This window comes from Leiobunum rupestre, chromosome 7 (assembly GCF_980474605.1).
Source record: "Leiobunum rupestre chromosome 7, qqLeiRupe1.1.hap1, whole genome shotgun sequence".
Lineage (NCBI taxonomy): Eukaryota > Metazoa > Arthropoda > Arachnida > Opiliones > Sclerosomatidae > Leiobunum > Leiobunum rupestre.
The window spans coordinates 27,408,772-27,430,578 of record NC_143390.1 but is presented as its reverse complement, the minus strand read 5'-3'; the positions used below and the strand labels follow the sequence as shown (position 1 = coordinate 27,430,578).

The 21,807-nt window shown below is 36.6% G+C and overlaps 3 protein-coding genes and 1 long non-coding RNA gene across 13 annotated transcripts; 2 read left to right on the top strand and 2 right to left on the bottom strand.

Annotated features, from left to right (window-relative positions):
• Positions 1-64: 64 nt before the first annotated feature.
• Positions 65-916, bottom strand: LOC149935486 (uncharacterized). The gene is made up of 3 exons (XR_016482278.1): positions 673-916; positions 329-423; positions 65-261 (listed from the first exon to the last, which is right to left on the bottom strand). It is a non-coding gene; the product is annotated as an uncharacterized LOC149935486 (long non-coding RNA).
• On the top strand, positions 802-5,792 carry LOC149935485 (putative fumarate hydratase, mitochondrial). 2 transcript variants are annotated; one of them, XM_090180729.1, is made up of 12 exons: positions 802-875; positions 935-1,092; positions 1,456-1,578; positions 1,652-1,762; positions 1,831-2,007; positions 2,077-2,232; positions 2,296-2,407; positions 2,475-2,555; positions 2,620-2,823; positions 2,883-3,099; positions 3,197-3,406; positions 3,475-3,618. In XM_090180729.1, exons 2-11 carry the CDS (start codon positions 982-984, stop codon positions 3,402-3,404), a joined length of 1,500 nt encoding a protein of 499 aa, XP_090036855.1. In that variant the 5' UTR covers positions 802-875; positions 935-981; the 3' UTR covers positions 3,405-3,406; positions 3,475-3,618. The 2 variants fall into 2 exon arrangements, with proteins under 2 accessions (XP_090036855.1, XP_090036853.1); XM_090180727.1 differs by lacking the exons at positions 802-875; positions 3,475-3,618 and adding an exon at positions 5,490-5,792 and having other exon boundaries at positions 959-1,092.
• hrg (poly(A) polymerase hiiragi) lies at positions 3,920-8,218 on the bottom strand. 7 transcript variants are annotated; one of them, XR_016482276.1, is made up of 17 exons: positions 7,936-8,218; positions 7,585-7,788; positions 7,455-7,521; positions 7,313-7,394; positions 7,133-7,242; positions 6,819-7,074; positions 6,609-6,747; positions 6,478-6,550; positions 6,206-6,411; positions 5,977-6,144; positions 5,797-5,897; positions 5,601-5,734; positions 5,403-5,525; positions 5,134-5,322; positions 4,972-5,061; positions 4,720-4,831; positions 4,414-4,659 (listed from the first exon to the last, which is right to left on the bottom strand). XR_016482276.1 is itself a non-coding variant. In XM_090180723.1 (17 exons), exons 1-16 carry the CDS (start codon positions 7,941-7,943, stop codon positions 4,754-4,756), a joined length of 1,980 nt encoding a protein of 659 aa, XP_090036849.1. In that variant the 5' UTR covers positions 7,944-8,218; the 3' UTR covers positions 4,414-4,659; positions 4,720-4,753. The 7 variants fall into 7 exon arrangements, 5 of the variants coding, with proteins under 5 accessions (XP_090036848.1, XP_090036849.1, XP_090036851.1 ...); XR_016482277.1 differs by having other exon boundaries at positions 4,720-4,828; XM_090180723.1 differs by having other exon boundaries at positions 4,720-4,783.
• Positions 8,219-17,921: 9,703 nt separating this feature from the next.
• Seipin (lipid droplet biogenesis associated protein seipin) lies at positions 17,922-20,221 on the top strand. 3 transcript variants are annotated; one of them, XM_090181159.1, is made up of 9 exons: positions 17,922-18,314; positions 18,542-18,614; positions 18,677-18,752; positions 18,805-18,872; positions 18,929-19,063; positions 19,132-19,229; positions 19,293-19,495; positions 19,559-19,768; positions 19,896-20,221. In XM_090181159.1, the coding sequence occupies exons 1-9, from the start codon at positions 18,154-18,156 to the stop codon at positions 19,982-19,984; spliced, it is 1,113 nt and encodes a 370-aa protein (XP_090037285.1). In that variant the 5' UTR covers positions 17,922-18,153; the 3' UTR covers positions 19,985-20,221. The 3 variants fall into 3 exon arrangements, with proteins under 3 accessions (XP_090037285.1, XP_090037283.1, XP_090037284.1); XM_090181157.1 differs by having other exon boundaries at positions 18,515-18,614; XM_090181158.1 differs by having other exon boundaries at positions 17,927-18,314; positions 18,515-18,614; positions 19,899-20,221.
• Positions 20,222-21,807: the final 1,586 nt, after the last annotated feature.

Genomic DNA, 21,807 nt, shown 5'->3' with positions numbered 1-21,807 from the left:
AAATTTTTATTTGGTGTATGTGGCATCAGCCAGGTACATCAAGGATTCTATATTTGGTACATGTAGTGACAGCAGTAAATGAATGACAATTGAAGCTAAATAACAGTTGTACAAAAATCCGCGCAAAAATAAAAGAAGACACAGGTATTACCTAATAGGCACAGCACAAAGGTCAGTGATGACAGGGCGCGCGCGACACTGTGTAGCCCCTTCAAATATTTATGGGCTTCACAACAATACATCGGTGTCCTAAGATGAAGCCTAATGTACAGGAAATAGCGGCATATTTAAATTGTTCTTGTACTTTTGGTTTCGATTTTAAACTTACGAATTTTGAAGTAGCTATTTCTTTAAATAACACGATCCTTGCGGCACCCACTGGTCACCTAACACCATTCCGAGCAGACTCCACGCAGGACCACACTTAAAATACATTAAAAGGCTAATTAGTTATAATTTTCACCCACTAACCAAACGATTGGTTAGCTAGATTTTGGGCATTTTCGATCTGTTTTCCCTTTTTCCTGAGATTTAAATTTCCCTAGAATGATGTAAAAGTTTTCGTCGATTTGGCATCACTGTCACTGTAACTCAAAGATTTGTAGAGGACTGCCGGCGTAGAGTGGACAATTGGTAAAAAGTTACGATAATTTTGGAACGATGTCAACTTACAATTCTTGTTTCTTATTGGACGAAATAGGCGAGCCCCCTCCAATAGGCCACTCACGAAATAGATTTCTTCTCTTAACTGTTTTACAAGTATAGATAAACTTTTGATATGTAAAAATAACGTGGTTCCAAAAAGCTCGGCGTTTTCGCACTTTTCAGAAGCCTTGAAGGTTACCATTCCCTGGTCCGGCTTTTGCTAAATTGAAGTAATTGAACATTAGACAACAAAAAATAAAGATAAAAGTTGCGAAATATCGTTGATTAGCCGGGCGAAGGTCATATTTCCAGGGAAGCGTCGTTGCCGCCGGAAGGATGGGGATACAAACTCAGTTCTTTAGAATCGGTGTACCCGCTGGACGCCAGTTGAGGTGCCTTTTTCAAGGGTCACATATACACACATCTGCAACCACAATGGCTTCAACTGTAAGTTTCATTGATTTGGTGGATACTTGAAACGAATTAAGTTTGATCTTGAAATTACAAAATTAGTCACGAAATGTTGTGCACTAGCAATGTTGTGTGTGGGTGGTGGTAAATTAAGTCAAAGTGGTGCCTCCAAGATAATAAAAACTTGGGTCAAGGGGTGCACTGGGTGTATGAGTGTCAGTTTGTTATTTGTAAATAAATCAATAATGACATTCATAAGAAATAAACCTTTTTTATGAATGTTGTGAGCAAAGGTTTAAAATTTTACTTTTGGGAAGGTTAAATTTTAAGATTCTACTTTTTTCCATTCCTAAATGAAGTAGCTTACCTAATTCCGACTTAAATTTGTGTCTAATTCAGGATTTTCGAATTGAATCTGATACTTTTGGTGAATTGAAAGTACCAGCTGATAGATATTACGGCGCTCAAACTATGAGGTCCATGATTAATTTTAACATAGGAGGCGAAAGCGAAAAAATGCCAGTAAGATGGTATATTTAAGGACCTTATAGCCTGTTATCTTAATTTACAATATCAATTTGCCGTATTTAAAAAGCTGCCTGTGATTAAAGCCTTTGGAATTTTGAAAAAATCCGCTGCTGAAGTTAACCGAAGTTTTGGATTAGATAGTAAAGTTGCAGATGCAATAAGCCAAGCAGCTGATGAAGTAATTTTATTAACTATCAGTTCAAAAAGTTGGGGTACCTTTTAAATTGACTGTAAATGTCACCCGAGGTCATTGATGGTAAATTAAACAGTCATTTTCCGCTTGTCATTTGGCAAACTGGATCTGGGACGCAAACCAATATGAATGTCAATGAAGTTATTGCCAATAGAGCCATTGAAATAATGGGAGGTAAATTGGGGAGCAAAACTCCTGTTCATCCCAATGATCATGTCAATAAAAGTCAGGTTAGAAAGAAAAACTCTTCGAAATGTTTTAGACATGTTCTAATGTTTATAATAATTTAATAAATGTAGAGTTCGAACGATACATATCCTACGGCAATGCATATTGCAGTTGCTATGGAAATTGAGCTTAGTTTACTCCCTGCATTAAAAACTCTTCTTGATGCACTGAGACATAAAACTGAGGAGTTCCAAGACATAATTAAAATTGGAAGGACTCACACTCAAGTATTTATTTAGATAGGATTCCTAGAATCTTTAGTCCTCTTTTTTAAACACAGTTTTTTAAAGGATGCAGTTCCTTTAACTCTTGGTCAAGAATTTGGGGGTTATGCAACTCAAATAGAGTTTGGCATTGAGAGAGTGAAAACTACCCTACCAAGACTTTATTATTTAGCCGCTGGTTAGTTGAAAATCAATTTAAATTAGGTTTAATTTTTTTCTTTAATAAATTTTATGTACTACCCAAGGTGGTACTGCGGTTGGAACTGGTCTTAATACCAGAATAGGTTTTGCTGAAAAAGTGGCCAGCAAAGTCTCTGAATATACTGGTAATTAACAATAAATATCCGCTTTTTGATCATGCCATGATTTGAGTATTGTTTCCTTTCGTAGGTCTCCCTTTTTTAACAGCGCCCAATAAGTTTGAGTCTTTGGCTGCGCATGATTCGATGGTTGAAGTATCAGGCGCTTTGAATGTCTTAGCCTGTAGCTTAATGAAAATTGGAAATGATATAAGGTTTTTGGGATCTGGACCACGTTGTGGCTTGGGAGAACTTTCATTACCTGAAAATGAACCGGGGAGCAGCATAATGCCTGGTAAATAAAATTGGCATAGAATGTATCTCTTGTCATATTTTACCATTGTAAAATTATAGGTAAAGTCAACCCTACCCAGTGTGAGGCTATTACCATGGTCGCAGCCCAGGTTATTGGTAACCACACTGCTGTTAGTATTGGTGGAAGCAATGGCCATTTTGAATTGAATGTTTTTAAGCCCATGATGGTGGCTAACGTACTTAGGTCCCTAAAACTGATTTCTGATAGTTCTGTCTCTTTCACCAATAACTGCGTTGTTGGTATTGTGGCTAATAGGTATGGTGAAGTTTTAAATATATAAAATGAGTTAAGCTCCTAGAAATTGCTATTTAGAAGCACTTTGACTTTTTGCATTTTTAAAAAATTATTACAGGGATAGAATTGCAAAATCTTTGAATGAATCTTTGATGTTGGTAACTGCTCTCAATCCCCATATTGGCTATGATAAAGCAGCCAAAATTGCGAAAACAGCTCACAAAGAAGGAACAACATTGAAGGAATCTGCTTTAAAGTTAGGATACTTAACGGAGGAACAGTTTAACCAATGGGTGAAACCCGAAGAGATGTTGGGTCCAAAATAATGGTAATATCAAATTAATGTGGTAGATTTTTTAAATTAAATAACAAGTGACCAAATTGTACAACAAATAGAAATACTTTATTGATTTTCTTTGACGATACAAGTGAAAAATGTACATAAGAAAAACTACAGAAGTTATTGATGGAAAAAATGAGGTGTTGGAAAAGTCATTGCTAAAGTCAATCAGTAAATTAAAAACCCGATTTCATCTATTCTTGTTGTAACATCAATGGATAATGTTGGAATTAAGTTTATTTACAGTGTAGGCTTATTATCCTTATTGACGTTTCACACTAATTGGCATTTTCAATGACCTTCCACGAATGCACAGACAAACAATATTTCACTCTTCTCAAGCTATAACCCTTGGCCCCCGCAAAATCACCCCAAAATGCTAACTGAACTATAAATCTTTTAATAATGGAGATGCATCCCAATCTTTCAGAATGCTAGAATAAAAAGAAACGTTTTAAACACAATCTTAGTTACAGCCTATATGTTTTAACGATTATATTTGCCCTTTAATTAGGCACAATTAAACGTGACAACACAAGGCACAAATTATGACAAATTTCACCTTTCCAACTGTAGTTTAGGTTAATACATATTTTTAAATCGCCGCGCTGAAGTTCCCTCTTTCGTAATTCATTTTACTAACAAGCATTTCCTGATGGCATTTAAAAATTGCGAGATTATTTACAAAATCACATAGCCGTAAATAAATTGAAATGCAAACTATAATTTTGAACAAGTTCTTGCTTTAATATTTGTCCTCTATTGTTACCTAAAATGAGTTTAATCTGACCTTTTTATGAAAATTCAACGCGTTCCCCCCTCCCCCACATCCAAAAGTTTTTAGAATTCTTTAAAAAAATTTAGTGTTTTTTTTTAATTTCCGTTCACGGTCATCAGTTCTTCTGTTTCGTGGTTTAGGTTTTTCTATAATGAGACAAACCAACGCCGAAGCGTATTCTTATTAGTTATTGTTATAATGAAAATATGCAACAAAATAGTTTTTATAAAACTATTTACTTAAAAAATGAAAATCTAAAAATATTAACAAACTCAGTTTGGAACAAATAAAAAATAATATAGCAAAGTTAAACCCCAAAAAGTTCTTGAAAAAAAAAAGCATTTAAAAACTGTAGGCAACCCTTTATTGTTGGCATTTGTGTTTATATAAACTACATAGAAGTCATCAGGGTTTTGGTCTCCTGGCAAAAAAAGAGGAAATAGTCGTTAAGTTTCGCAAACCCCTGGAAAAATGGATAAAGTATTAGAAATGAAGCAGAAAGAGACATAGACACAGTACCTACCAACATCCCAGTTTTGAATTTTCCTTTAACACGCTCAACAAAAAAGGCACCTACAATTTTTCAACTACCTTCCATTTTAATTATTTTTTCAAGGCTTTTAAAGGTTGCTCTGCTATCGATATTGAACAATAAAGAAATTTCAACACGTTTTAGAAATATTATAGACAAGAACATTTAATATTTCCTTATTGTTCAAATGCAACAAAATAATTCCAATTCTTTAAATCAACGCTTTGAACCATATAAACTTACATCATTTACATCATTCTTGATTTGACTGGCAAAATCAGGTTTTTTATTAGTTTCCAGAAGGGAATTTGTGGGTGAACCCTCTTCGACAAACTAAAATAGGCAAAATATTTTAATATCTTAGCACTAATCTTAATTAACAAAATCTACAAATATGTTATGAACCTGTGAGTCCGATGTCCCATCAGAATCATCCACCGAAAAGGGAGTTTCTTCATTTCCCTCTAAAGTATCCAGCCCATCCCCATCCACACTGTTCCTTTTCTTTTTTAAAATACTATCCTCAAATTCACCTATTCCACGACGTCGTTTAAAATTGAGCGAATTATCCTCAGAATTTTCCCCCTCTGGCCCCTTCAAATAATATACGCATGTGAGTTCAATTATTTTATAGACAATTATGCATGCTAAAAAAACATAGAAACTGCGTGTACCAATGGTGTGCTTGATTTGTTTCGGTTTGATACAACCAGATTCGAATCTGATTTGCTTTGATTAAGGGATTTTTTTGGAACTTCTAGATTACTTGAAATGGCTGGACTGCTACTTGGGGATAACTGGAGATCAAGAAAAAAAAAAGGAATTAGTTTTGCTTTTGCCTCTTATCAGAGTTTCCTTTTTTCTTTACTCACAGATTTATCCTTTTTCTTACACCTATTTAGAATACTGGCAGGTAAATATTTCCCTAATTCTTTTCTTTTCACATGTTTAACTTCAATATCCATGCCTTGTTTGTAAATATTATTACCCTGAGCGACTCTATTGACTATAATTTAAAAACCTCGCTGTAATTTCAACCATTTTAATAAAATTTTAGATTTAAATTACCAGTTTCAATAAAAGTTTGCATGTCTTGTGTTAAATCCAAATTAACATTCCCGGTTTTGTGGAACTGGAGGCCTATAAACCACATTGAAGTAAAAATGTCCCTAAAATGACCAATAACAATTTATCTATTAAGCACATTCAATTTTATTAAACTATTTGAAAAAGATTTGAGATTCGTACTCTGGTAAACTTGCGGGTGTGAAAGATTCAGGGTTAACGTGCACTAATGAAACGCACAGCTGACGTTCCATACTTAGAATTAAGGTTCTTATTTTTGATTCAACTAAACCATGCCATTCTAGATGATGTTCTTTCGTGCTTGCACTTGCCATAAGTACAATGTAATGTCTATTAAAAATCATATTTTTAGTATCCTAATTCAGTTTTCATTTGCCATCTAAATACTTACTTGTATTTTCCGAAGAAATTTGAGGGTTCAAATAATTTGGACCAGTCTGCTTTCCCAATCATAATTTCGTCCAGAAAGGCTAATCCTTGCTTAAACTCCTCTTGCATTACTGCTTTTGTGGAAATAGAAACATTAAACGTGGAATTTTGTTGAGGATAAGCTGGCGTAATGATCGGCATTAAATGATATCGATCTGATAAATTGACCTAAATGGATAATAATATTAAAATATGAAATTTTCTATTAAAAGTAGTTAAGAAAGTGACTCGTACCCTAGGATCCCATACTGAATACCCTAATTTGTTTTCTTCTGGTTGTTTTAGCAAAACAGGTTTTGGCCAGGGCCTGAAAGAATTTCTTTTTAAGTTGTTTCTATCCAAAAAATGTACTAAAAACCAAATACCATTGAGATAAAACCAAGAAAAATTTTTGAACTAAGGTAGCTGCTGCCGCATTGGGATACAGTTGACAGGTCCGAGCAACAAGCATTGCCCAAGAAACTCCTCCAAGATATCCTAGCACATTCGAATATACACCATGTTCTAAAACAAAAAAAAACTAAGTTTAACAATTTGTCCCAAGGTGTTTCCTAAGCAGAATGTATAAAATTTACTTTTAGCCCATAATTTAATGGCTAATAATGCTAATCTAAAACTGTTGATATTGGGTACTAATCGAAGTATATCATCAGTCACTCTGCATCCATTCAAACTTCTAACACACTTTGGATCTAGGTTTTTGAGTAAATTAACATCTCTTAGGTCTTGGTCTTTGGGTATTGTTTTTAAAGCGAGTCTGGCAAATAACATATCCAATTCAATTCCATCAAATTTCATTTTGATGACAGGCACAAAAGCATCTTCCACAGCCTAAAGTTAAATTTTGAGATTAATGTTAGTACTTTGTAAGTTAAAATTTGATGGTTACCCTGAGCTCTTTAACTTCTTTTTGCTCTTTTAATAATTCTACAAAAGAACTAAAGAAGTCTGAACGATCAACGTGTCTTGGAGCAACGCACAAAGTATCAATATCAGCTCCTGCATTTAAAAATATTTGTTAGATATTGGAAAAATATTTAGTTTTATCCTGTTTTGAGAATATAAATACCTTTAGTATGTACACCTAGTCTGTACGACCCAAAAGTGTATATTTTACCACCCATGGATTCGACAGCGCTCGAAGGCATGTTCTGTATAATATAATGAAATTAATAAAAAGAAAGAAATAATATGTACCCTACACTTCATACCTTGTTTAAGCTAACATTCTTAATCCACTGAATAACCAAATTGTGAATCTTTGCCAAAACATCCATTCTAAAATGTTGAATTGAATTTGAAGCTTTAAGAGTGCAATGCTATATTAAGACATTTGTTTACCTATGAGCCAATTCCACTTCAGATTCGAAAAGTCCAAACTGCTTTAATGTTTCTTCTAGTTCTTTTGATCTTTGAATATCTATCGGTTTAGGTTCATTTGTGTTTATAGGGCTGGTAACACCTAACACTTTGGTTTGAGGAGACCCTTGTTTTTGGTCTGAAAGTTGTACAAGACCTCTAACCATCCCGGATGCTGGCGAAGAACTGATTTGTTTAGAGAATACAGATGTTAAAAAGAAATTTCGATTTTACAATTAGTTACTCTCAGGTTTGCTTTAAACTTATAAGTTGCATAACAGTAGGGTTAGATTTGAAAATTATATAGGCTTAGGCCTAGGCCTAGCTACTTACTTTGCCATAACAAGGAAAACAATTACTTCACAGAAGACTCACAAATATTTCACAAAAATTGAAGTATAAAAACATGCAAATTATTTTTAAAACGTTTCATATTTTTTAAAACTTCACTCGTACTACTAAACTAACGGAAAACAAACTGAAATCCATAATCTACACTTCTTGACTTGACGTTACAATAAAAACCGACTAACGATTTTGAGGAAATTGCATTTTTGTTTTCGAAATATGAGTATTAGTTGGCTGGTGCATAAACTAAACGCCAGAGTCACCAAAAATTCGGGGGACTGCTGATAAAATGTCTTCCCAAGGGACTCTCCTAAAATGATATCGTTAGAACCATGAAATCTTTGCTAGAAGAGTAAAACCCAAGGAAAGAAAACCAGCTGCACTAAGTTGGGAGGGGAAAATTTCTTGGAAATCCCGAGGAATTTCAACTTTTCGCTTATCTCGTCTATGGGTTCCGTACACAACAACCCAAAAAAAGCCTCAGCGCTTAGCATCGGATTAAAAAAAAGTTGTTGTACGGGGTTTTCCAATTTCCGGTTTTGACGTCACGCTTCCAAAGTTCCAATCTGATTGCCATCGGATCCAGACTTGTAAATAGTGTATATTTTTAAGAGAGTCCACTGGACCCGGACCCCTCCGCCGATCTATCCCCCTCCCCTCGTTTACATTTATGTTCTTTAATCTCTCTTTATTTCTCCATATTATATTCGAAAATAAATGGCACCTAACCAGGCAAAGCCTATAAAATTTTTATGGTAATTATAAAAGAGACAGTCAGTAATCGAACTACAGTATCAAAGTTTACATATTTTCATATATAATCGTGATCGGGTAAATTAAAATGCTCGTAAATATTATCACAATTAATTTAACCATTAAAGTCTTCATTCCAAACCCATAGAGCTTAATTTTCTTTCTACCTTTATTCATTTTAATAAAGCAAAATTTTGGTCTTCAATGGCACTGTTACAATTACTGTGCCTAATGGAATACAGAGCAAGAGTATTAATTATGGACTAATAATTTCCATACTTCGTTAGTCCTAGGATGCCTCCTAGGTCAAACCACCACCAGTAACAAAGCGAAAGGCAGTCCCGGTTTCTCTCTGTACCGTGCCGCCTGTGTCTTCGCCCGGTTCGCCGCCCCACCTTTGGTACCCTTACTGACTAAGCAAAAACACAAAAAAGGGGAAAGGCAGCAGTTTCTCTCTCCGTCCCGCGCTGGCTTTCTCTTCGCCGCCCCGCCTTTGGCTTCATAACAGACTAAGCAAACATTCATGAAAGCTCGAACGTACGACCATAGAAATCTCATAGGTAACTAGAATGCTGCCGTGTAACTGGCAAATGGGCCAAACGCCGTGGCAGACGATAGCCAGATCTCAGCCAATCAGAGCTCAAAGAGTGGTTCTGCCAATAATTTAATGTCACCAGAGAGAATGACGTCACCTATCTCCCGCTATTTGACTAGGAACTGTTAGAGCATCCACGGTAGGAGCAGGAGACACGTTAGAGGACACATCAGCAAGGCCTGACCCACAGACAGACAGACAGACAGACACGGTGGTTATATAATCCCTCCTAGGGTACAAAGTCCCCTCGGAGAGGTAGAAAGGGAACGAATTTCTCAATAGACTCTTTTTTTTGGAATTTTGCTGGGCGCGTTCATCTTGAGTTTACCCCCCTTAACCCCCATTCTCCATATCCTGGGACCAAAGGTAATGGCCGACTAGCGGGCGGCCAAAAATAGGGGTCGAAAAGACCGCGAAAAAGAGTGTATACCGCAGAGGAGTACACTTTTAAATGAGTTCCAAACAAGGTCAATATTATTTGACGAAAATGTATCCGATGGCTAGGAGATAGGAGTTTAATGCCTCGTAGTTCCCCTTGAAGAAATTACGACATAAACGTTGGGAATAGAACGGGGAACGTAAGTTTAAACTGTATAACTACATTTAGAAGTTTCATTTAAACCAAGGAATACCTCTGCGTATTGTTCCATACCAGAGTGACTGAGAAAAATCATATCACCTCGGGCAGGAATCGAACCTACGACCTCTGGGCTACCGTCCCAACGCCACTATCATTGGACTACCGAGGCCACGTATATTCAGGCCCCGGACATCCAATTTAAGAATGAATCGATCTGGTTCACATTATTGACGGGATACATTTAACCCGTTGTTGACGGTGCCGTAGCATTTTACGTCAACGAATTTATAACAGGTCCTTGATAGCCTGTACAATACAGTCGATGGCTAGGAGATAGGAGTTAAATGCCTCTTAGTTCCCCTTGAAGAAATTACGACATAATCGTTGAGGAATAGATGGTTGGCGAACAGGGAACGTAAGTTTAAAGTGTACAACTACATGATCGCTTCGTCCAATGGGAGAGCCATAATCCAAATCGAATACCAGGTCAGGTTCCAGAGTAAGAATTAAATCTAGGGTATTGCATGTCACACTTGGGCCACCAAACCGAGAAGCATCAAGTACATGCTGAAATAGACTATAATCGTTGATGCACTCTAAGAAGGTACGAGCAAAGACAGAACAGTGATTCGATGGCATGTAAATATTTCAATTGAGGCCAGGGTAGTTAAAGTCCCCTAATAACAGCAAATTGCAATTGTTGTTAGCTGCGCAGTAACGCAGAGCCATTTTAATTACAGTCATAGTTTCTTCGTGGTTGGAATAGGTGGGGGAGCGATATATTAGGCAAACTAAGTGACTGCCTGAATCATTAAGGCATTTAACTGCAACAAATTCTAGTTAAAGAGCAGACCACGTATCTTCTAGCACACTTTCGCAAGTGGAACGACGGAGGTAATGTAATCAGTTGAGACATAGATAGCCACGCCTCCCCCACGCTTGCTTAGACTATAGTTGCGATCCCGACGCAGTAGCGGAGCTAAGGATGGGCTGAAGTGGGCTTTAGCCAGAGGGAAATTTGTTTTATTGCTAAACGTTTTACTGGAAATTTTTTTTCAAAATAATTCGTTTACTCAAGAACAGAGTAGACCAAAAACCGATATAGAGGAAGGGAGCAGAAAGTGAGAGAAAGTTGAATGGATGAAAGAAACAAAAGTAAGGGGCTTAATCGAATTTAGGGAAATAATCCGGGCATGCACGTGTCCCCTCCAGGTCGGATACAAGGTCAGTAGGGGGTCCAGTAAAAGGGACGAGGGCCGCAACAATACAACGACCTGGCTCTTCTCGCTTTCTGGAATACTTATAAGGGGTCACTGAAGTTGTAAGGGCCACCAAATTCTTAGAGGCCACAAAATAATAAGCCCACTTGTGAAAAAACCTTAGCGCCGCTACTGTCCCGACGATAAAGCGAGAATTGCTTAATACTTATTTAACTATCTGGGATATCACAAGTAAGCCAGGTTTCAGTTATGGCTACTATTTTGGTAATTGTCGAAATGCGACGAGTTAACTCTGTAAAGTTATATTTGTGAAGACTACAGATGTTAGTGAAAAAGACAGAGACATAGTTCGTCAGAATATGAGAGCTAAACCTTAAAGGGCCATATGTCATTATATAAGTTACTTAAACAACTATGAAAATCATTACGTTCGCAAGAATCTACATTACCGTAAATTACAGATAAGCCACTTTTATAAACGTTTTTAATTTACTGGCATTGAAATAAAATAAGCTTAGAAAGTTTGTCTAATTGCTTTCGCTTTCATTTCCAGGTTTTGGTCTCTGGCAATTTTGATCAGGTGAGCTTTGGCATATAACATAATTAGTTTTATATTTAAACTATTGCGATGATGGCCCATTCCCAACTGAAAGTCGGAAAATGACCAAGTCAAAAATTTTACTAATTTTTCCTAAAAAAATAAAAAAACTTTTCATTCCATGATTAGTCTAATATTGTTTGCAAATTTAAATATAGCGCCATTTTCGCCTCATTTTTCTGAATCTAAAAGTAAAACTAAACCTCTAGACAATGTAACACTATTAATGTTTTGTATTATGTTTACTGTTATTAGACATTTTATATCGATAAAAAGTTAAAAACATTAAAAACCCTTAAAAAGTAATTCTTTTTTCCATTTTTTATTTTTCCGATTTCGGGAACATTTTTCGCAATTCGGAAAATTTTCTGGAAATTTTTCCGGAAAATTAACAACACTAATATGGTCTTAGTTCTCGTTTTCTTGCATATGATCTTGAAGTTCGCTGAAAATGAAAAACACTTATATTCCGAGATTAGTATAAGATAATTACTATAATATTTCCTACTTATGAAATGTGCATTTTATTTCTTTCCGAAATCGGTTTTTACAGTGCAAAAAAACCCAATTTTTTACCATTTTAAATTTTCCGCGGTTATGCTTATCTTGGATTAATTATCGCATAGGCATAGAGTGTTGTCGTCTGAAACCCTGCGACGTCACCATTGTAATTTTCCTATTGATAAAAAACGGTAACTGTCATGGCGGCCACTATTAACACTACAGCTGTGACGTTTTCAAAATCGTATGAGACGACATCACTCTATATTCCGGTTTAGCAAAATTCTGGAAACCTATGCTAATGGCGTTCTAGCGGCGAGAAAATGCACCTGGCGTTTTTTTTCTGAACTAGTTTTGGCGTCCAATTTGAAAGTAGATATATTAACGGGTGGCGTAATTTACGTAGAAAAAACGTGTGCCGCATTTCCCAATAGAGCGCCATTAGCACAGGATTTTCCGCCAGCGAAGGGAATTTCAACGACACCGGAATATCCCTATGCGTTAATTAATCCAAGTGCTTATAGACGCGAAAAACGCAAACACAAAAGTACCGTCACACGCAATAGCGACAATGTTTACCTAAATATTCACGACTTTTGGATCGCCCCATTTGACCGATGCCCATGAAAAGCTGCCCCCCCCTCTTTTGTCCCTCTTAATCCCATTTTATCGAGATATAGATAAAACTCGTGAGTTAGAATAATTTTATAGCTACAACCGTTTTTACATATTTTTACGCGAGAGTGGTCGATATACGATACATTTCAAATCCCAAGGTTTTCAAACAGCTAAGTAATCTCGGTACAAACTGGTTAATTTGTTTTTAAAAACGATATAAGTAGGATTTTTAGGAAAATATGTAGGTACGTGTGTATCAATTTTCAAAGCTGTATCATAATAGATTCTTTCACGGAGAATATTCGTGGTTGAATTGATAGCTTGACTACATGGGGAGGGGACCCGTAAGGCTAAAGAAATTTCAATAGTGGAGGCAGGAGGCGTCTGATTGGTCAAATGTGCCTTGTGGTGTACCACAAGGTTCGGTCCTTGGCCCATTATTGTTTAACGTAGTTATAAACTCCCTTCCCGATTCTGTACGTGACTGCTTTGTAGCCCTGTTTGCTGATGATACCAAACTGTATCAGCCTATACGTTCAATCCTTGATTGTCAAAAATTACAGTCTGATCTTACTGCTGTTGTCGGGTGGGCTACATCAAAGGGCCTTACTTTCAACGCTGACAAATGTTCAGTCTTACACTTAGGAAAAAACCGAGGAAAAAACCCCTAACTCTGTTTATTCTATATCTGGTTGCCCTATCAAACCAATTCTCTCTGAGAGAGATTTAGGCGTCATGGTCAATCCGTGGTTAAAGTTTTCCAGTCATGCTAACAAAGTAAATACTGGTATAATCCGTCGTAATCTCCTCTTTCGCTCTCCTAAATTAATCCAAACGCTCTATAATTCCCTTTTTCTCCCCCACATAGATTACTGTTCTCCGGTTTGGAAACCTCATTTTCAAACTGATATTCTAACCCTTCAAAAGGCGCAGAATTCCTTCTCCAAACAAGGAAGGTGGGGTGGCTGAGTGGTTAGCACTTTAGCCTCGCAGCAAGAGGAGCCGGGTTCGATCCCAGCTAGTGGCACTGGGTGAAAATCCGGAACCACTCCTTCTGCGTAGAGTTTGTAAGTTCTCTCCCCACTGGTATAAGGGGTTTTCCCCCGAGATCTTCGGTTTCCCCTTCTTATAAAAACTTGCTGAGGTTAACGGTAATAGTTTGTGTAGGGAGCTGTTGGCTCGCGTGGCATGAAGGGCTTGCCACCACCCTCCTACGCATTGTAACCCGGCCACCTGTTACTTGATCACGCACAAGCAACATTGCTTATGTGGTCGAAGGTGGTGCCTTGGGTATTAGCTCTATTTAAAAAAAAAAAAATATATAAACTATCTAAACTCCCAGCCCCTACTCGTCTGCAAAAGCTACACATCGATCCTGTTAATATTCGTCATCGCCTCAATAACCTTTGTTTACTTCATGACTTGTTTTACAATGATTTACCTCTTAACTTCGCTGATTTTATTACTGTGAACTCCTCCGCGTGTTCTCACTTCCCACCGTCTCAACTATTTTGCCTAAGAATGATGTTATCCACGACTGGAATTCGTTGCCCCCGGATCTAGTAACAATTTCTAATAAAACTACTTTTCGCAATAAAGTTGCTGGTTACCTACGAGGTTAAAAAGAAAGAAAAACAAAAGGACCAAAAAAAATACATGTTAACCGTTTCAATTCGATTTTTTATTAATTCATAATTGTCTGTTTTTATTTAAGTATGAAATGTACCCCTGCTATCTATTGTTCTTTTTGTGTTAGGTACCTGTTCCTGCCGTTGTTACCGATGCTCTAATATAAGCCTAGTTTTGGCTTTTTGAGCAGCTCTCTCTTGAATAAATAAATAAATAAATAGGTAGTACGGCCATGGCGGCCGCCACATGGGAGATTGTAAAAGGGGGGGGGGGGGGGCGATACGCTCGTGAAACAACCGTCAAGGAAATCGCCGAGAAGCAGGACCTGAAAGTGACTGTTAAAGGGGAAGGGTCAAGCTTTAACCAATTAGATGGCCCTATAGCCCATTAAAAACTAAAATTATGGCGAAAACCGCATCAAAAAATATTGAGTGGTTAATTTTTAATAAAATAGTGAAATTTCGGAAAATCGAAAAGTGCACGTCCGCCGCGACACCTGGTGAAAATTCGGTGAGACAGAAAAACAACGAAAAAGCGTGCGCTGCTGAAGAGTGAAGACGCAAAAAAATTGTTTTGTACGCGCGGCGCGTTCCAGTTATAAGAGACCTGAGCCTAAATTGCGCGATTTTAAAAGTTAGGATAGTTCGCAAATCGCTCATACGGGGTTAGGGGCGCTGGCGGCAGCCCCTAAGATGGCGGCGAAAATTCAAACCCAAACACCTGGCGTTACTTTTCGTTTCAAAGACAAAAAAAGGTACGTGTTAGTATATTGAACGTCTTGTTAATCTTTTGATACGGAAATAAGACTCAGTTCCTACCTCTCCCACCGCAAACAGCGCGTTGTTGTTCATGGCGAGGCATCTGACTGGTCCGAAATTCTATCCAGGGTCCCTCAGGGATCTATTCTTGCGCCCCTTCTCTTCAATGTTTTAATTAACTCTCTCCCTGATGCTATTCATGAGGCCTTTACTGCACTCTTTGCTGATGACACCAAACTTTACTTTTGTATTAAAACTACTGCTGATTGCCTTAGGCTACAGTCAGATATAGTATAAGGGTCTCTCTTTCAACTCTGACAAATGTTCTGTCCTACACCTTGACGACGTCCCAATTAAAACCACGTTATCCGAACGGAACCTTGGTGTACTGGTCGATCCTGCTTTAAAATTATCTAGCCATGTCAATAAAGTATCTAAAAAGATTCGCTCAAACACTGGTATTATCCGACGCCGAGGGGCTAACCACTCTTAGAAAGTCTGTACACCGGATTACGCTTAGATTAGCACTGCCAAAGGCAGGGACTTCAAAGATTACGCGTAATCCCATTAGTACAGTCAAAGGTACGGCTCTGTACACCGATTACGCGGAGTGATCAGCCCCTCGTCCGACGCAACCTCCTTTTTCGTTCCCACAAAATAATCCAACTCTCTACAAATCCCTTATTCTTCCCCACTTAGATTATTGCTCTCCAATCTAGAAACCCTCCCTTTTATCTGACCTCACTGCCCTCCAAAATGCTCAAAATGTTATCTCCCAAACTTTCTCGCCATCCTGCCCCCACCCGCTTACGCCTTCTTCATATTGACCCTTCCACCTTCGTCATCGCGTTAACAACCTCTGCTTACTCTATGATTTTTTCCATAATAATTTAACCCTGAACTTTTCCGATTTTTTCTCCATAAATATCTCCTCTACTCGTGGTCACTCCCTAAAATTAGCTAAACCTTGGATTAACTAATAAGTTAATCCAAGGCTAAACCAAGGGTTTCCTCTGCCCAGCGCCAAAACCATTTTTCTTCCGGGGCCATTAACGACTAGAATTCTCTCCCACAGGACATAGTTTCAATTCCCAATCACCACACGTTTCGCCGCCATGTATCAGATTATTAACAAATGTCTCTATTAATTTAAATTGCTTTTCACTAGTCATAAGTTTTATTTTCTCAAATTATCCTTATCATATTACTCAATTTTCAAAAAATTTAATATCTTTTTTATTTTTAAATGTTCGATTTATTACTCATTCCTTCGATGCTCCAAGAGAAGCCCACCATGGACTAACAAAACGTAAGGACGGTTCGCTGAGCAAATTTTGCGGCTTACGACGTTTTGTTAGTCCATGAGCCCACTATGTGGCTTATGGAGCCCTTTGTACAAATAAATAAATAAATATTTGGAAAACCTTGGCCGTTCCCCTTTAATATAGTGCTTGTTGACGATTTCCTTGAAGATGTTTTATTGAAGCGTCTATTCTTAACAATTCGGTGTTTTGTTTTACCATGTAGACACAACTCGAAATGCTCACAATTTGAAACTTGAAATTTATTGTAATGGACGCTTCAATAAAAGATACTCGCTCTCCAAATTCATCTGGGAAGGAACTATTTCCGGTCGGTCGGTTAAACCAAAGATAATTTAAACTCGTACCCTAGATTCGAATACTGAGAGCTTTCCCATTGATGATTTTGTTAAGAAGCGTTTACCCTTTTCCGGCACGTGACCTCAGAAAAATCGGGCTCCATCGGTTGCGGTAAGGCGCAAACCATGGAGCGAATTTTTTCTAAGTTCTAGCGGGAAGTGGGTAAACGCTATCGGCAACGCGCGAGAGAGTGATTTCGAATCTAGGGTACGAGTTTAAATTATCTTTGGTTAAACGGTTAGAATGGCTAGCCAAAAAGTAAAATTTAAGCCAATTGGAGGCGCGTTTTTGCCCTCATGAGAATTTTGCGTCAGATAAGAAATGCATCGGCTCACGTGTATAAGGAACATACATGTTAATTTTCTATAATATATTTTAGGGTAAAATATATAATGTTACTAAAACTAAGTATAAGAAGATAATATTATTATTATTATTATCATCCTCTTATGGTATAAATAATTAAAATTATACGGAATATTTTTATATTACCGGGAAATTTTAAGGCTTCTCACGGAGGCAGAGTTCATTCATTTCGTATGAAATTATCTTTCGGAAAAAGATGAAAACTAATTCCTTTAGAACTAAACGTATTACTTTTGCAGTACGGTATGCAACAAGTGTGTCCTTTTAACCAGGTAACTTTTTTTTGGCATGTTAACTTGTTAAGGCTTAGCAAAAAACCGATGTTATGTTCGAGAAAAGTTTTCAGCTTTCTAATATTTCGACAACCACTATATAAATAGTAACTTATGAGTCCTGGCTGTCGGAAATATTACTTCTTGACAATTTCTGGGAAGATGTTTTATTTAAGCGCCTATTGAAATTTAGTATACTGGAAATTTCGTTAATTAGAAATTTCGTGTACTGGAAATTTAGTAATTGAAACATGTGTAAATAAATAGCTTCCCTTTACTTATTTAATCCATGCTTGAAATTTAGCTTCCTGTCACCACGGACATTCAATATATTGAATGTCCGTACTGTCACCTGTCGCATACGGGACTGCTTTGAAATATTCTGCTAGTTTTCCAAATTTTGTCCGCGGAATCGCTTGTTGTTGGCAACCCTAATGTCAAAGAAAATGTCTCGTTTGTGTCGCAAACTTTGTCTTTAATTAAAATGTTGATGTTAAACTGTTGTAAATTTATGATATTTTAGTATAAAGATAAATCTCGCCTAACTGGAATTATTATGAACTAAACAAGGCAGTGAACTAAATGACGACCAAGACATAACTCAAACTGGAACTTGGAATTGCCATTTCTCCTATGAACAATTATAACAAAAATGAAATACTTCCTTGGTTTACGCACTACTTTCAATAACTTGGTTGTTGTAGGATTTACGCTATTAGTTTTATTATGGCTTTCTGTTTTCTTGTATGGCACATTTTATTACCTTTACATTCCTGCGGTTGCACATTCCAGACCTGTTTATCTCCAGTTCAAGTGAGTTTTATTTATTATGATTTCATTTATCATTATTGTTATGTGCTAAAATGTTGGTTTAATTTATTATATTGTATGTCTGATGGCTTAAGCAATCCTGACACATTGTCTTTGGTCCTGTGACAATTTTAATGTAAATTTTCCTGATATATTGTCATTATTTATTTCAGATTTAATATTATTAACTTTTTTTTTTATAGAAGAGACTCTCTTCAATCTTTTACTAGTACATCATGCCAGTCCTCAATGTGCAGTTTTCCATCAGCAAATGTTACCCTAGTTAAAAGAGGATATGATCAGGTATATAAATAATTTGGGCTTATTTTATAATTAAATTAAATATTTTTTCTGCATATGCTAAGCTTCTGACCAGAGGGCAGCCCTATAAATTTGCTCTGGATATGGAAATGCCAGAATCTGATGTTAACCGACGATTAGGTAAATTTTATGATTCATTTAATTTATTAATTATTAAAAAAGAAATCTGTAGGGATGTTTATGGTTAAACTATCGCTTTATGCCAAAGATGGAGGAATGCTCAAGACCTCATTTAGATCAGTATGTTTAAAAAATAATTCTTGTTCATTTAAGAGATTTTTTCTAATGTATTTCAGGGTTTACTTCATTATAAATCACCTCTTTTGAGGTATTTGTACACGTTTTTCTTTTCACCTTTCCTTTTGGCTGGAACATCTTCAGAGAAACAACTTATAACAATCTCCCTTTTTGAGCATTTTGAAGAAGATCCAGTTAGTACTTTTTATGACAAACAAGAATAAAAATAAATTTTAAAATATATTTTTTTGACGTACTTTAGTTTAGACCTGCATATGGAGCACTAGTAGAAATACACAGCCGTGTTTTGGAAGTCTACACTGCTACACTTAAAATTCACGCACATTTTACGGGTCTTCGGTAAAAGTTTTCTTTTATTTAATTTACAAAATTAAAATTTTACTATGAACTTTTAATTGCTAGGTATTTTATGTATTACTGGCCTGGATTATCTACAACTGTAGGAGTCATTACAATTTTTTATTTTCTACTGATGATTGCCCTCTTCTCTTGGTATCGTTTCATCAAATGGCAAGGTAATCCTGATTATGAAGATATCGTTGTAGAAAAGTCCAAACCTTTTAAGGAGAAGGATTTCAAAACTCCTATTCCTCTAAAACAATCAGGTACAGGCTATTCCTTATAATTGTCAATTATCTAAATTAGGATAATGAATATTTTCATTTTAGCTCTGACAGTCAGTGTGTCCCCTTCTAAACTTAAAACAAAGCACTCGTTTGATTTGATTTCCAAGTTTACTGGATCTCCGGAGAAAAAATCCAAAGATGCTCTTGAACTGTCAACAAAATCGGGTCTTTCTAAACCGACCTCTCACTCCAGAGTGTTTGAAGTTGATATTACTCAAGGGATACCAACAATGAGTACTATAGAGGAAGAAGGTATGAGACAGTGGAGTAGCCAGGATTTGGCCCCCTGTGCCCCCCCCCCCCCCCCCCCCCTGGCTACGCCACTGGTATGAGACTTTGTTTGTTATAGAACTTTTATTTAGAAATGATATTTCATAAGTAGCGGATTCTTGTGATGTGACGCCTATGAGTGATGATGAAAAAACAGCCTTTGAAGGAAAAGAAACAGAACTCCGACAAAGGAAATAACGTTCATGATCGCATCATAACGATCAAGCCAAAAGTTCTACTATCAAATGTCTATGTGATATTCAACCATGATTTAATACATTAGCTGAGATACGTCAAAATAGTTTTGTCTTCTATTATAAGGAAATTTACTACCACATATCTACCTATAAAGATTTATATAATTTTTATTTCCTAGTAAAGCTCAATCAGTGTTGTAAAAATTATTAAATATTTTGTCATTTAACAATTAGTCGATTTATGCTAACAAAACAATATTATAGAATACAAGGCAATATCAAAAACACATATAGGGACCTAAATACTTCATTGCCAATATAAATTATTTAGTTTAATTTCCAGGGGTTATATAATCTATAGTTTACTTCTTTTGTTGTGAATAGAGAAATTTAAATGATGTGACATCTTATGCAATTATAAGAGAATAATTTATGAATCTAACTTTCGATTGATTCCAATTGTGAAATGAAATTTTAATAATACAAATTAAAGACCATTTTGCAGTTTTTGAAGTGGTCAAAATTGTTTCTTTCAAAAATTTATGCTGAAGCCACTGAGACCACGTGTTGGTGGAAGGCCCTAAGCTGCTCTAGATGTTTGGTTTCATTGAGATTGCTAATAGGCAAAAAAGGATGTTAGGTTAGTCTCATTTCGGGATGGAGGGAGTTCTGATGGGGCAAAGGAATGGGAGTTTAATAAGTAATTAGAGACAAGTTGAGTTTGGACATCAATCTAAAAGTGGATTCAGGTTCACATGTGAATTGGGATAAGCTGGGAATGGAGGATTGGCCAAGTTCTGCAGCGGAGAGAGGCTCTTTACAAAGTAAAAAGTAGTTTTATGTACTTCGGCCGATAGACCTTCAAGGCGAAAAACTTTATTAGGACCATTGAGTTGGGAACACATATGGTTGGCAGCCTTGGAAATAACGGTGGTCAAATACCAGTTTATTAATTGCTCAGACCAGTTTATTTATTCAAAATTTGGGGGGTCACTGGTCACCGTGTCCAGTTTATTAATTCGAAATAATATCAAATAATAGGAGATTAATTCAAAGTTTCTATCAATTTTGATTTCCCTATTCACCGGATTTCTATGTACCGCGTACTACCGTCGCACGTCGAGGCATTGCAGAGTACCTCGCTCGCATCCCTCGAATGAGTCAAACTGTCGAAGCCCCCTCTGGCCTCAAAGCCTCAAACTTGCAATCCTCTAGTCTCGCTTTCGTCGAAGTACGTTAGGCTACGCGGTAACGGACCGAGGACTCAGGAGCTACGGGGCCTAGAGTAGAGAGAGATAATACTTTAAATTACAAGGGTCTTATATGAGATACATGTAGTACTATATAGTATTATTCTTGTGATACTCATAAAATAAAGTTAAGTATTTTGAATACGTTTAAAATTAATGTTACCAACATAATCTAACTTCTAAAAATGTATAGGTTTTTTTTAGGCTTATAAAATAACATTAGATCATTTTACACGAGACCAGTTTAATAATTCATAAGCTAGGGGGACACTGGTCATAATGACCAGTTTAATAATTCATAATCTAAAGGGTCACTGGTCATAAGGACCAGTTAAATATAATACCTTTTTCCAAGGCTGATGGTTGGGAATATTAATTTAGAGGTCCAATCGAAACGTCGGATTTCAGTATTTCGCGAAACAAGTTTAAAAAAAAAAGAATACCGTCGTCTGCTTCCAAATGACGAGAAAACTTTATCATTCTACCCGTGGCGCCGTCTATCTCTCAATGATTCGTTCAAATAAGACGCGTTTTCCGGCAAAAAGATTTGGTTTTTCAAAAATAATGGATGGCG

Excerpts from the sequence above, each read along its gene's own strand:
- LOC149935485 (XM_090180727.1), top strand. The coding sequence starts at position 982 with ATGGGGATACAAACTCAGTTCTTTAGAATCGGTGTACCCGCTGGACGC. Across the intron at positions 1,763-1,830 it reads TAAGCCAAGCAGCTGATGAA|GTCATTGATGGTAAATTAAA; the intron begins GTAATTTTATTA and ends ATGTCACCCGAG. Across the intron at positions 3,100-3,196 it reads GTTGGTATTGTGGCTAATAG|GGATAGAATTGCAAAATCTT; the intron begins GTATGGTGAAGT and ends AAATTATTACAG.
- hrg (XM_090180722.1), bottom strand. Across the intron at positions 5,323-5,402 it reads ACAAATCAAGCACACCATTG|GGGCCAGAGGGGGAAAATTC; the intron begins GTACACGCAGTT and ends TATTATTTGAAG. Across the intron at positions 5,062-5,133 it reads ATGGGACATCGGACTCACAG|TTTGTCGAAGAGGGTTCACC; the intron begins GTTCATAACATA and ends TGCCTATTTTAG.
- Seipin (XM_090181157.1), top strand. The coding sequence starts at position 18,154 with ATGAAATACTTCCTTGGTTTACGCACTACTTTCAATAACTTGGTTGTT. Across the intron at positions 18,315-18,514 it reads CCTGTTTATCTCCAGTTCAA|AAGAGACTCTCTTCAATCTT; the intron begins GTGAGTTTTATT and ends TTTTTTTTATAG. Across the intron at positions 18,873-18,928 it reads TCAAGACCTCATTTAGATCA|GGTTTACTTCATTATAAATC; the intron begins GTATGTTTAAAA and ends AATGTATTTCAG.